Below are 13,362 nucleotides of genomic sequence, written 5' to 3'. Positions count from 1 at the left end.
GTGTCCAACCCTTCCGTCCCTCGTTTGTCTCCTATTTCTTGTGGCCTCAAAACATCCAGCATTGCCAGGCTCTGACCGGAAATCATCAATGGAGGAGTTGCCATCAGCTTCGCTTTCACCCACAGATGCAGAATCTGAGTCTTCGTCAGGATTTTTGGAACTTCCACTCAGCCCCATCCTCGACAGAGAATACACGTCAGTCTTCATAACCCATTCCTCCCTTCGCGTCTCCATCATATCGCCATCGGATTCTCCCTCGTGCTCAAGTGTCAACCCCTCCCTTGGCGTACAGATGAAGTGATCGATCAGCGAGACAATCAAACTGGACAAAATACCCGATCCGATCTGAACGCGACCCGATCCGATCCGAAATCTTACAAATTCCCAGAATTTTAAGTGATTACAAGCCAAGTATCTCGTGCATTCAATGGCTAAAGAAAAGTACTCGATGCACGATGATGTATGTCGACTTTGTGTCGGTCTGATATTTAATGTCCAATATCCATCTGTGACTATCTGAGTTTCAAACACGAAAATTCAGTACCCATGATTAATCCACTGAAATGTTGGGTAATATCACTTCTAGCGTGACACTTGATATTGTTAATGAATAATATACTATCCAACATGTTATATGAGTGCCCACTATGTTTGTCCAGTATTAAAAAAAAACCCCACGACGATAAAGGAATCGTGAACCAACATTTCGCAAAGGAACACAAACAAAGTATATCACGCATTCAATAGCGGAAGAAAAGTATCTCGTGCATGAACGATGCTTATTGTTTCGCGTCAAGTTGGTGCTTTATTAGCCAACTGGTCCTATCTCAATGGTACTTGTACATCCATCTGTAATTCCCTCAGTTTCGAACTATGAAACTTCAATATCCATAGCTTAGTGAAATGTTTGGTGATACCACATACAATATGATGGTCGATATTATTAAATGAACAAGATACTAATATGAGTTTCCATATTGTTTGGGGGAAACTCATGAAAAAGGAAATCTAGGAAAACGGTTTGCTTTCTTTGTTAGGTGATACGTTACCGAAAGCTTTTTCAAGTGTTTGGTTCTCATTGAATAGTGATTACAATCCTTTTTTTTTTCTTACTTTGTCTTCTTCTTTCACCGGTCGTCGTGCCTCGGCAAAATCAATCACAATGCTTATATATTATCAAAGAGTCGTAACTTCAAACTTCAAACCCAACCTTTTAATATATCTTGTTTGATTATCTATCGAGGAACATGTTTAGGGTGCTTAAGATGTGTACAGAATAGTTTGATTTTTGAAATATAATCGCCCATGTCTCGCAAGAAAATAAGTACTTTTCGAGTACCGTAAATTTTCCTTTTGGCAATCGTTACGATCATCCCCGTGAGATGTAAAATCAATCTTTAGGAGAAAATAAATGTCAGTCGCACTACATTCTTGCTCCTTGAGTCAACGGCAATAGGTCAAGAACGCCAAAAATGAAAACAAAAAACTTCAAGAGATCAAATCCATGAGACATCCAAGTAAGAACCGTGGCGCAGTGTCCGTTTTCAAAATCCCCCTTAAATTTGGCTTTATTCTAAAACGCCCCCGAAATTTCATCTTTTTTACCCAACCATCCACTTATGGGGTTGATCACTTTGACCCAGTCACCCCTAAGTTTATTACAGGTGAAAATAGTGGCTGGCGGACGAGCATGTGCTCGTCACGTGCTCCTTTCGCGCCTTTTGGTCCAAGAACTATCTAATCCTAATTTTTTTTTCTTTTTTGTCAGAAATAACATCTCATTTCATTCACTTCCTCGATATATAAGAGAGAAATATCGTAGTTCATCTGCAAATCGATATACATCCCAGATAACTTCAAAACAAAACAAACTCTAAATAACAAGAAGAAACATCAAAACAAAATAGTGGATTACACGCTCAAAGATAAACATGCTTGACTTTACCATGTATTTCTCACATGCCGAAAGCGCCTGACGGGGTTCAATTCAACGCACGGCGCGGCATTCTCATTACAGCTCTCCTCTTGCATTGGCGGCAATTATTAGAAATTTATCATGTCGGCACTCACGGACGACAACATCGACTGACCAAATTGATCGAATTGACATAATTATAAAAATGTTTATAACTCAATTGATAAAAAAAAATAAATTTAAAATTGAATTGACATAATTATAATAAATTTATAACTTTTTTGATAATTCTGTCGAGAATTTTCCCTCCTCTTTTCCCAATATTGCCATGTTCTTCTCCCACCGAAGATGGGGTGCTTGTCATTTTCAGTATATCATTCGTTTCATGAATCCGCCTCCACCTCTTCCTGCTTCTGTTTGGCCACCGCACTTCTCTTGATTTGACCCTCCATTCTAACGTTCTCCGTCCGATCTTCTTTTCAAAATTCTTTTAGTTAAAAGTTAAAAACAATCAAAGTTGTTCCAATTGCCAATAAATTCATGAGAACGGCGAAACCCAGAGAAGTTAAAATTCGCGTTTCGAATCGACTTATTTTGAGCGACTTTATCAATTTGCATGGATGAAAAACTTTACGGCGGTGAGTATTCTCATCCATGAAGTACAAAACCGTGTTTATCTTCCTTTTTATTTCCGGCATTTGACCCACCATGAGAGTACAAAGACGTATGCCTCTAGAGTAGCGTTCGAGATTGCGTAGACGAGGCTATGCTACTAGTGGCTGCTTCAAGAAGATGTAGACTACGATCATTCGAACCTAATTTTTAAGCGGGAAAGATAAACGTGCTTTTACTCGTTAAGTAATCAATTTGATTTGTTTTTTCCTTTTAAATGTGATTACAAGTTCTAGCAAAGTAGTAGCGTTAAACTGCATGGTAAGTACATATAAGCAAGGCATTATAAACTGCAGGCGTGGGCCACCCAACCAAGCTAATCAAGTTGGTGTCAAGATTACAGGTCCTCTGAATTTAGGAGATTTGCTTGCATCCTTAATTATTGCTTCTCTAGATGCTCGACCCATCAACAACCAAACAAAACGGTCCAAATTAAGCCACGTTCCCCAAAATTTTACTCCACTTTAGGGAAAAATGAAAATCTACACGCATATCCAATCGATTGTAATCTCGGATGATGTCTGTCCTTCTCTCAAATGAACCGAGATGTGACGGCAAGCACCCGCGAGCTTATCGAACCTCGAAGGCCGATCCGTCTTAGGCAACCTTCGATCTAGATCACCGAAGACTAATGACTTTAATTTAAGGTCACAGCCGCAAATAAGACCAAGAGGTGCACGCCGATTAGACGTGATGGCTTGGCGGGAGATGAGGAACGTCACAGCTGCGAATTGATTGCACTTTTTTTTTTTTTGTAAATTTTAGATATTCACTTTCGCGACAAATTTTAAGATTTCTAATCTAGATATCTTTATAAATAAAAAAAAAATTAAGAATTGAGGGGATATAATCTTAAATAATTTTTAAAAAAAAAATCCGTACACGATTCTAGAGAGAGAAAAAGAGGTGGGGACAAGACAAGGAGAGAGAGAGAGTCCAGGGGAGGAGAACCTTGGGTTGGGGAGGCAGAGGAAGATGTGAATGAATTGTATTCCAAAACAAGCAACTTTCGTATCAACAGGCAAATCCACCCCCCACTTGACCACCTTGCCATATTCACTGAACCAAACCCATCTTCTTCTTCTTTCCTACTTTTCTATGATTCAATTCACCATAATTTCGATTCATCAAGAGATCAAATACGCTGCACCAAATCCCCATTCGTTCATTCGTTCATCCATTCTTCTCCCTCGGAAAAGCAGAGAATCATTCACCTGCATATCTTTTCACCTCTCTCTCTCTCTCTCTCTTGGCTGATTTCAAACGAGCGCACTCGTTCCTCTGCACTTTGCTTCTTTCCCATTTCTGGGTCTTTTGGATTCTGTGGAGTTCAATACAAAAGGAGACGAAAGTTGAAGCATTTCGAAAGAGCAGGAGAGCTCTGGAGGGCTGAGGATGCGAAAGAGTGAGTGTCCACGGCCGAAATCTGTCTCTGCCTTCTTCTCCTTGTTCTTGTCCGGGTTTGAGATCTGCACATAATAATCGCTGCCATCTCGTTCAGTATCACAGGTACCCGTCTTAAGCTTTGTCCCCCATCTGTTTGGTTGATCGTGTTGGTAATTTGTGGTCGATTGGAGGCGTTTTAGTATATGTGGGCTTGTTCTGATTGTCCATTGGAACTCATCTTTTCATAGCCTTGTGTAAAATTTAGATCTTTGGAAGGAAAAAAGAACTTTCTATAGAGAGAGAGAGAGAGATGCTCGGATCCTTTGAGTTCTCGTTGCCTTTTTAGTTGGGGATATTGTGTTTTAGGATGTAATGATTGTGGGTGGAGGAGACATTGTTGAATTGACTAGGATGAAATGTGATTGAAAGGGGAGGTGTTTTCTCTGCACTGACCTTGTTGCTTCGCCATCTTATTGCAGCTGGATCTCTGGGGATGACGTTTCGTGGCTTTCGTTCTGAACTTTAGCTGGCAAGTGGATGTACAAGACGATGGATTTTGGAAAATTCATGAGATGCGCCTGAGTTTCTGAAGACGGCTTGTTTGTTCTTTTGGCATTTCAGAGTTGTAATTCGCACATATCGGCCGAGCCCTACTGCTTAAACATCCTCAGCGAGGATACTGAGATAAGGGAACTGATCCAACGTTAAGCACCTGGTCATTTGTTCTTCTCCGGTTCATTTGGTGACCAGTCAGATCAGCATTGGCCCCATCTGCGGCGCAGGGAATTTTGAGCTACTGGGGCATTCATAATTGTAGATGAATTCCGGACTTGATCGACCAGATCCAAGACAGAGACCAGGAATCATAAGTCTGGGCTTCCTGATGGATAGGAGAGTGAGAAGAACTACGGACAAGAACACAGAGGACAGCAGGAAAATGGGGTCGGAACCAGGATGGTTGGCTGAGGGAAAGAAGATGGAGTACAGTAGGCAGAGAAGCGCGAGGAGACTGCTCCCGGCTTCGGGATATTTCAGCTTACAGTCGTTTTATGTGTTGATATGCCTGACGGTGTCTTTGCTGATACTACCATTGATACTCCCGCCGTTGCCGCCTCCCCCGTTCATGTTGCTGTTGCTTCCAATCGGCATTCTGGCCGTGCTCATGATGCTGGCCTTCATGCCTTCCAATGTGAGGGACTTGACGTATACATACACGTAAAGAGTATGTGTTCCATTTCGCGAGTCGATCATACCATTCTTGTAAACCCGATCTTCCGGTGTTCAAAGAGGAGAAGAAGAAAGAGAATTTTCCAACTGTTCGTTCCTTGGCACTTCCATACCTCAATCGAGATGCTTGTTAACATAGAATTCTCATACAACGCGCGTCCACGTAACATCGGTTAAATTGCGCATGCCGCGACCTGTGCATGCCATTGTTATCCTTTGCATATCTGGTCACGCTTGCTCTGTCAGGAACTTGAAATGAAATCGTTTAACTTGGCCAGGACTGCTGTTCAGGCAAAGGGGCAGTCACGCCAAAAAAAATTAAAGATTTGGCTAAAACTTAAATCAAGGGTGTGTTTTTCCGCTGAAAACTTCGTAAATAAGAAAATATTTTTTCGGAGTCGGAAGATAAATTTTTTGAAAATAATTTTTCTTCAAATAAACGGAACTTAATTATGACTTCGTCTACTGGGAATTGTGGAATTGACTTGATGCGACCGAGCATGATATGGTGGAATTTATAAAGTGACTAGGATTTGCATCATTCGTTTGACGATCTTATCGTCCGGTTGCGATAAACAATGATGTGATAGATTACTAGTTTTGTGCCACCGGCGCCGAGAGAAGTGACAAATGCCTGGAAGGTTGGTACATCCATCACAAACAACGGCGTTAATCAATTGTCCTCGAAAGCTAATCGAACCCGGGAAAAGGAAGAACGGGAGAGCTCCCTGGACTTGTAAATGACCAATCGGAGTCCTAACATTGCCAAGGTTTCGGACGCACGCTTTGTTCTTTTTAGGTTGTGCAATCTACAGATTGGACTAATAGGAGTAATCAGAAAATGGTAAATAACAAGCATATAGGGCCGTATCTACTATTCCGATGGTTCCTTATAAACTTTTTCGAATGTTCAATCAACTTGAACTTATTTTAGCCAATCGAGAACCTAAACTGTGGCCTTTTGATTCATATCGGTGATCCTTGAAATTAGATGTGGGATGATGATCTGACGCCAACTGGATTGACGCGAAATGAAAGATTCTGGGGCAAAAAAGAAAAAGAACTCTAGGGAGAGAAAAAAACAGAGAGAGGGCATTGGGCCGTCGCAAGACCATAGGCAACGGTCACCAGACCCCCGTAGGGACTCTCGCCGTGCTCAGGAAAGGGCGGTCACAAGTGCCATGATCTCGGCAAGGGACGCCACTCCCCTCGCCAAGTCACGGCAGTCAGGGCCATACCTCCCCAACAAATTTGTAGCCCGAGGTTGGTAGTAAGATGCGCCCCATCATCAGAGCACACTGGGCTAAAGCGAACAAAAGCATAGCAACCGTGTCGCGGCAGCCCGGTCCCCCCTTCCCTCCCCGGAAGAGTATCTTGAGTTGGGTGTTTCGACAAAGCTACCGTAAAAATCACCTTTTCTTAGACATTAAGAACCCATACGAACAAAAGCTTCTGGTTATGTCCTTTCGTTTCCATTCCAAATGGAAGCAATGATGTTTGGCTTACCAAATATTAGTCCTTTTTCAAGCTGGACTCGTTCGAGCCGATCAAACACTCGATGTAAAAGATTGCGAGGAAGCATTAACTACACGACCAATGCAAGTCGCTTTCCACAACCATTGAAGCATCTTTAAGACACGTAAGATCGATAGCTTCCCTTCTTTTCGCCCAAGAAAAGCCACATGACACAAAAAAGGGGATCTTGAGAAGTAAGAAGCCAGCCACGAATATTAGAATACAACTATGGAGCTCGCCAACAAAAATATGGACATCCAAGGTTGCTCTGTCGTCTTACATATTTAGATCAATACCAATACTCCTCAAAAGGTGGCATGAGGATTAGGCGGCTGATAAGCCAAGAGGCGCTAGAGCTTTAGCCAGCAAGGCGACCCAAGTCAATGAAAATCTCATCCACCTTCGAAGATCTTTCTCACCTTCAACCCGCTTTCATGCGATTATTATAAGCAATTCGTAGGAAATATAGAGGGATAGAGAGAAGTGAAAGCATGGGAAAAAAGGGTGCCGCAAGGAAAACTCTTGCTAGGCAACATTCGGAGCGCTGAGCAAAAATCGAGGAAGGTGATGCTCCAAAATAGACAAGAGCTCTCTGCAAGGGCGCACAGGCTCTAAGGCTGCATTCTCAAGCCTTCTCACGGCCTCAACAAGCTGTCCCCTGAGCCTTTGGGACAGCAAGCAGCCACCTACCCCAGTGCACTCCCTGTACAATGGCAGATATGCGATCGCCGCCCTCAGAGGTCCAGGAATATCAGTCAAGCATAATGGAGACTCGCCCCGCTTCAGTATCCTTGTGAAATTCACGTAATGCACTTGGCCTTGCCTCAGCCCATCAAAAAAAGCTGCCTCCGACCAGTGCTCTTGAAGAAAAGCCCGCAGTACAGGATCAATCGACTCATCTTCTGACCTAGCAATGCTGTCAGCGACCGCATATGTCGCAACAGGATCACCAAGAAAATCCGATCGAAGAAGAAATGCTACACCATCCAGAGAACCACCACTTCGTTCACCGGCGGCTTTAAGGATTTCAACACTGAGAGCAGTGAGGTTGTGTTGAGGAACACGAGGGAGAAGATATGCAGCGACTTCCACTTGGCTGCTAGCCGTTGCAGCAGTTAGGGCAAGGCAAAGCTCCATATGTCGACAGCCCCTCCTCACAAACCACTGCACAACCTCCAAACAACCCCTCTCCGCTGCCCTCAACAAAGGACCCAAGAAAGCCATTGCATTCCCCTCTTCAACTAGACACTCCATTGTCCCAATCTTGCAATAGTGAGAAGCAAAACCCAAAGCCAAGTCGACATCAACATCCAAGCTGTTCCTCTGAGCAATCTGATAGAACAAACCAAACAATATGTAATTTTTTCAAAAAGAAAAAAACTACTCATGCGCTATAGTAATGGACAAAGCTACTATTCAATAAAGCTACTATTCAATATCAATGCTCCAAAAATCCCCATGGCTAGTAGTCAAGAAAGCAGACATGTAAACATACATATGAACAAAGGTCAAGCTCTGAAGCACTTCCGACGAAGCATTAACAAGAGATTTCATATTTTCAGTTATTGGCAACAGCTAGCAACCAACCATCTACTTCCACATTGCACCTCATCGAAGAACAGTCGAATCATAAAAGAAATCCAAAGACACACTTCATATATTCAGTTATTTGATTTCCTGTTCACTTCAATTTGCAGCAAAAGCCACTGAAGCCACTACCTTACGCATCAATCATTTTACATTGATCTACCATTGGTAGATATCTTCCTAATTTCTATGTTTAATTGAAGGACACCCTTAGGTTATTCAGACTATGCTTCAAATCTTGCACTAAGGCATGTAGCTAGCTATTTTATTGTCCTTTTCTATAGTTTGGAAGCAACTAATCCACCTAAACTAGAATCTAAAATTCAAGAACTTGGCAAAAGGAAAGAAAAATAAATAGTCGTTTGCACAAGCTGACAAATCCATACAGTAAATGTAACAAATGCTCATTTGAAGAAAAGATATCAGCAACTGGTTAGCCTTATCTCATAGGGTTTGTCAGCTTCAATCCTCTTTTCAGCCGTTGAAGCAAAAGCAACATGTTATGACTATCTGAGTCCACAAAAGTTCAAATGATGAGAATGGCTCGGGTGGCATCCTTTGAGTTAAATAAAGGTTCCCGCCTTTAACAACACTCATTTTACTCCTCAAAGATAAAGGAAGAGCTTTCATCTGTCTTTGAGCAGGCTCTGCCAGCTTGGGCCTATTTTGTATTATTTCTGTTGGAGGTGTCAGAGTTACTTTGAAACAATGGTCTGGTAATCTCCAGATGTTTGTGCCAGCATTTTAAACCATGAAAATTATCAGAGCCTAAAAAATCAAATTGAAAGGGACATTCTCATTTAGTCAAAAAAATTATGGTGGCAAGATGGTGTACCCTGAATAGTCAGATCACCATCAACCTTCTAATTGGGTTTTTATGCAAGAAACCAAACAAATTCTAGTTTTTTTTAGACATCAGAAGCGGATTCCCAGATTCCATAGCACACCAGAATAATTACATATCAAGCGGTACTTAGTGAAGGTGATCAGTACAAGAACCAGAGCACGTTAATATTAACCACACAAATCATGCCACTGCAATGTCATTGATAAGCTTGAGAAGTATGTATCTCGGTTTTCTTAGAAATCATCCACCAAGCAACAACTGAAAATCAAACTGAACTAATATACTCCATACAGCACATTCACCAAAGAAATTCATCTATAAGAAAGATGCGTAAGAATTACAATTGAGAAAAATATTTGCTTCTCATTCATTTGGGAAGACAGGCTTCAACAAGAAACCGTGTCAAAGTAAATTAGAAACAGAACACGACAGGCGAGATCTTCTATGAGAATATTTACACAAAGAGCACATGCAAAATAAAGTGAAGAAATTTCAGATGACAAACAGGTTAGAAAGATCACCTGTAACAGAATGCGCACAAGTTCTGTACTTCCAAACCGTGAAGCTTCAAGAAAACACTGGTTAACATTGTCAGCGCCCCCCTCTACAAGCATGCCCAGCAACCCTTGGATGGCAGTTGCGGCAATACCAGATGCCCAACCAGGATCAAAGGTACTAGAGAAAAGAGTAAGGGGGAAGCAAGCAGCGTCAAAAGCCTCCGTGAAGTCCTTCCCTGTAAGATGATTACCAGCAAGATCCAGGAATGTCTTAAATGCAGATAACTGGAGTTGAATTTCAACAGCGGAGCTGTGGTTGATCCTATCTCTATTTCCTTGGCACCGGGAATGCAATCCTATACACTTCAATGCCCATTCAGAAAATTTTTGGACCTTAGCACCAGCCTCTGCTTTCAGAACCTCATCACCATTACACTCTTTGAGATGCTCGTGCAACCTGATAGAAAGCAATAATGAGATTCTTATACAGAGGGAAATGTACAAGTTCCATGCACTGATTTTTCCACAATTATTGTTAAAGCAGCTGCATATTCATTGCATGCTTTCATTAATTTTTTTTCGCTAATCGTAAGAAATCCTTCTCAACAAACAGCATCTATGTCCAGGATTTAGAAAGAGGAACACTAGCTAAATTGTATCTAACGCCTTATCTCAGCTTTTTTGACATGCAGCTGATCAAATTGACACTAATTCACAAGGCACCAATCCCCAACCAGGCAATATCTATAAGAACTCGAAAGCAGTGTACAAATTAGGACATAGAATAATGAGGAAATAATCTATACAAGCTGCTACCAAAAAGGTCTTTGTGGGACATCTTAGCATAATGGTAACAGATCATAGAATAAGATTTGCACCCAACCAGCACCAAAAGAATACACATCTACTTGCCACAAATTCCAGTAAAGAACATGGCTTCTAGAGGGAGGAGTGGTAGACAAAAAGAACCCAAATTACAACTTTACATAAGCAAGGCAGCAAAATAACTTCACATAAGAGAAACAGAGATAGTAAGAACAGACATAGAGATGCATAGCCATCAGTGATCTAAGATCTACAGAACTATGTCAGCTAAGTTGCAGCACGAATAGTTCATGGAAATTGCCAATCAGACAATCTATTAGCATAAAGGTACAGTTCTTGCCTTTGGGCCATCATAGTTACTGTATCTGCCAGACTCAATGTCCGACTTTGGCAAGCTGAGACACAGGAAGCCAGGAATGAAGTCCTAAGAGCTGCTCTTGTGAAGTCATAAGCGCCATTAGCAATGATTTTCTTTATTAATCCGGTGATCCCGTGTAACTCTTGATGTGTGCTCAAGAACCATATCGAGTCTAAAGCAATGCATAAAGCATCATTGAGTGTCTGGGGATCAGCCAAAAGTATCAAACTCTCCGCAAGTTCCCAGTTATGCGAGCTCACTGCCCCCTGAAACAGCCTGCATAATTCAATCCTGTCTTGTCTACTCAATTTCCTGTCTGGCCCATACTTCTCTTTCTTCGAGAGTCCCGGATCCGTCGCACCTACTCTGGACTTGAGCTTTTTGGAGCTGCAAGGGCAACCCGACAATGTTCTTGCATCTTTGCTTACGAAGGAACCTTCGGTCGAGTAGAGAGTGTTAGGCCCCTCGCCATCTTCCAGACAAGCATCACCACTTCCATCAACAAAATCCCCCTTTCCACTCTCTTCGAGCTTCGGTTCACCACATTTTGCAAAACATTCACCATCAGTCTGATTCCCTGGCTCCAAGTCATTGCCCCAGGCCACAAAGCATTTCTCTTCCTCCATCCTCTGAACTACGGAGAAAAAAGAGAAGCACCCGATCCTGATCAAGCAAAAGCTAATATCTCCCGAGTCGAGAAATTACACATGCCAAACTAACTCCGGCCTCGTGTCATCAAAAAATCAAAAACGCATCATCTTCTCACCCACTCGCTTCTACCAAAACTGCAGTTACCACACTTCCTCATAAGACAACGATCGCAGCAAAAACAAAATCAGATTGCCCGGACTACTTAACCAAGAAAATCAACAGTCTAAGCTGGAATCGGTCCAATACAGCCTGAGACGAGATGGTGGTGGAATAATACGCAATCCAAGCAACCGTCAATTCACTCCGACACCCACAAAGAACATAAAATCCAGGAAAACCTCGATCGTCGCCGACATCACCACATCGGGATCGAACCTCGGCCGCGGAAAGCTCCCTCCAATCAGCTCCACAAGCTCTCCACGCCTTCCTCCATCGGAACCTTCGAAAGGACCAAAAAAAAAACTCGAGAGATCCGCGACCTTTCCCACCGCCGATCGAGAAGGCGAAATCTGCAGCAATCAACACGCATGCACGCTCAGAAAACGCAAGGGAAAGCGCACAAAACTCTCAATCGCGAGACGAAGATACTCGGAGAAATCAGATGCGGAGAGAGAATCGATTGGAGATGCGAAGGAGGAGAGGAGAAATGGAGGGGAAGAATCGAACCTGACGATTTCAGTGAGGCATGGGATTGGGGGAAGACAGAGAGAGCAAAAACCCACACCTTTTTTTTTTTTTTTGGGGGAGTTGTTTTTTCTCGTGGTGCTCTGAGAATTTCGTGAACCGGCAAATGGAAGAGCATCAGAGGAGGAGCTCCAGATATCGTTTTAATTTTTTTTTTAATTTTATTTATTTCTCGACACTTATGACGTCACTCTCTAGAGTGGAATTCATGTGATTTTTTTCATGCTCAATTAAGAGAATGTAATCACATATTACTATCAATATTCGCAAAAAGAAAGAGGAAAAATAAAATCGAGGTCATATCGAAACCGATGAATAGACCGTTCGGGGATAAGTCGATCATCGAGATCACTTCAAGACTTTTTCGTCCCAACGAGTACGAACTCGATCTCACGGCTAGCGTAGCTCGTCGAGATTAATCAGGCGTTTTGAAATGATCGATCGAGCCGGTGGCGTCGTGAAAGTAACGATTCCGGAGGAAGATCATTTGATTGGAGTCGTGAAGTAATTTTTCAGAAGGAGGGGCAAATTTGGTAATTCGACGGGAGAGGAAAGGAACACAAGGGGAGAGGAGCGGACGAAAACGAGAGTCGCCGCAAGAGAACAAAAGGCGAGCGCGACACCACCGCCACCACCACCACATAAAGAGGAGGGGCCGTGACGCAAGCAAAGGAAGGGGACGGTGGGCATGGGTCCCACCTCCGCTCTGTTCCGTTGCAATCATTACACGCGCACCTGTCCTGTCTCCCTCCCTCTCTCTCTCTCTCTCTCTCTCTTTCTTCTCACCCCTCCCCACCCCCCGAACTTTTGCTTATTTTCACTTGTGCGCCCCGAATTCTCAGATATTTGCACAATTTCCCTCTTTAAAGATTTTAATTTTTGCTGATGGCAGAAGAAGGGTCTCCTTTTTCTTGTCTCGCCTAATTCGAGTGTTCGGCATCGGTTGATTCTGTTAATGAGTGCCTTGTCTTGTGGACAGTTTTTAAATAACCAATTGTAAAAAATTTACGGTTTTTATTCCCGAGTCATGCGACAATAGTACTTTGAAAACTGAATTATCCTTGATCGAATATACTTAATGAGCGCCGCCTTTCACTAGCTCCTGGAATACTTCTCGTTAACAAATCGATTTATTTAATATTAGCATATGGGAAGATTTTTTATTTTTTGTTTTGCTTTTATGATACTGAGTGTCCGA

At 42.4% G+C, this 13,362-nt stretch overlaps 2 protein-coding genes across 2 annotated transcripts; one reads left to right on the top strand and one right to left on the bottom strand.

Annotated features, from left to right (window-relative positions):
- The first annotated feature begins 4,755 nt into the window (after positions 1-4,755).
- On the top strand, positions 4,756-5,341 carry LOC115739278 (ARGOS-like protein). The gene has a single exon (XM_030672285.2). It carries the CDS (start codon positions 4,791-4,793, stop codon positions 5,190-5,192), a length of 402 nt encoding a protein of 133 aa, XP_030528145.1. The 5' UTR covers positions 4,756-4,790; the 3' UTR covers positions 5,193-5,341.
- Positions 5,342-6,818: 1,477 nt separating this feature from the next.
- On the bottom strand, positions 6,819-12,265 carry LOC115739274 (ankyrin repeat protein SKIP35). Its single transcript, XM_030672279.2, has 4 exons — positions 12,147-12,265; positions 10,812-11,989; positions 9,671-10,103; positions 6,819-8,047 (listed from the first exon to the last, which is right to left on the bottom strand). Exons 2-4 carry the CDS (start codon positions 11,453-11,455, stop codon positions 7,241-7,243), a joined length of 1,884 nt encoding a protein of 627 aa, XP_030528139.1. The 5' UTR covers positions 11,456-11,989; positions 12,147-12,265; the 3' UTR covers positions 6,819-7,240.
- Between the last annotated feature and the right edge of the window lie 1,097 nt (positions 12,266-13,362).

Source organism: Rhodamnia argentea, chromosome 10 (genome assembly GCF_020921035.1).
Source record: "Rhodamnia argentea isolate NSW1041297 chromosome 10, ASM2092103v1, whole genome shotgun sequence".
NCBI lineage: Eukaryota > Viridiplantae > Streptophyta > Magnoliopsida > Myrtales > Myrtaceae > Rhodamnia > Rhodamnia argentea.
The sequence above is the reverse complement of the archived record's forward strand: the minus strand, read 5'-3'. Positions and strand labels throughout refer to the sequence as shown.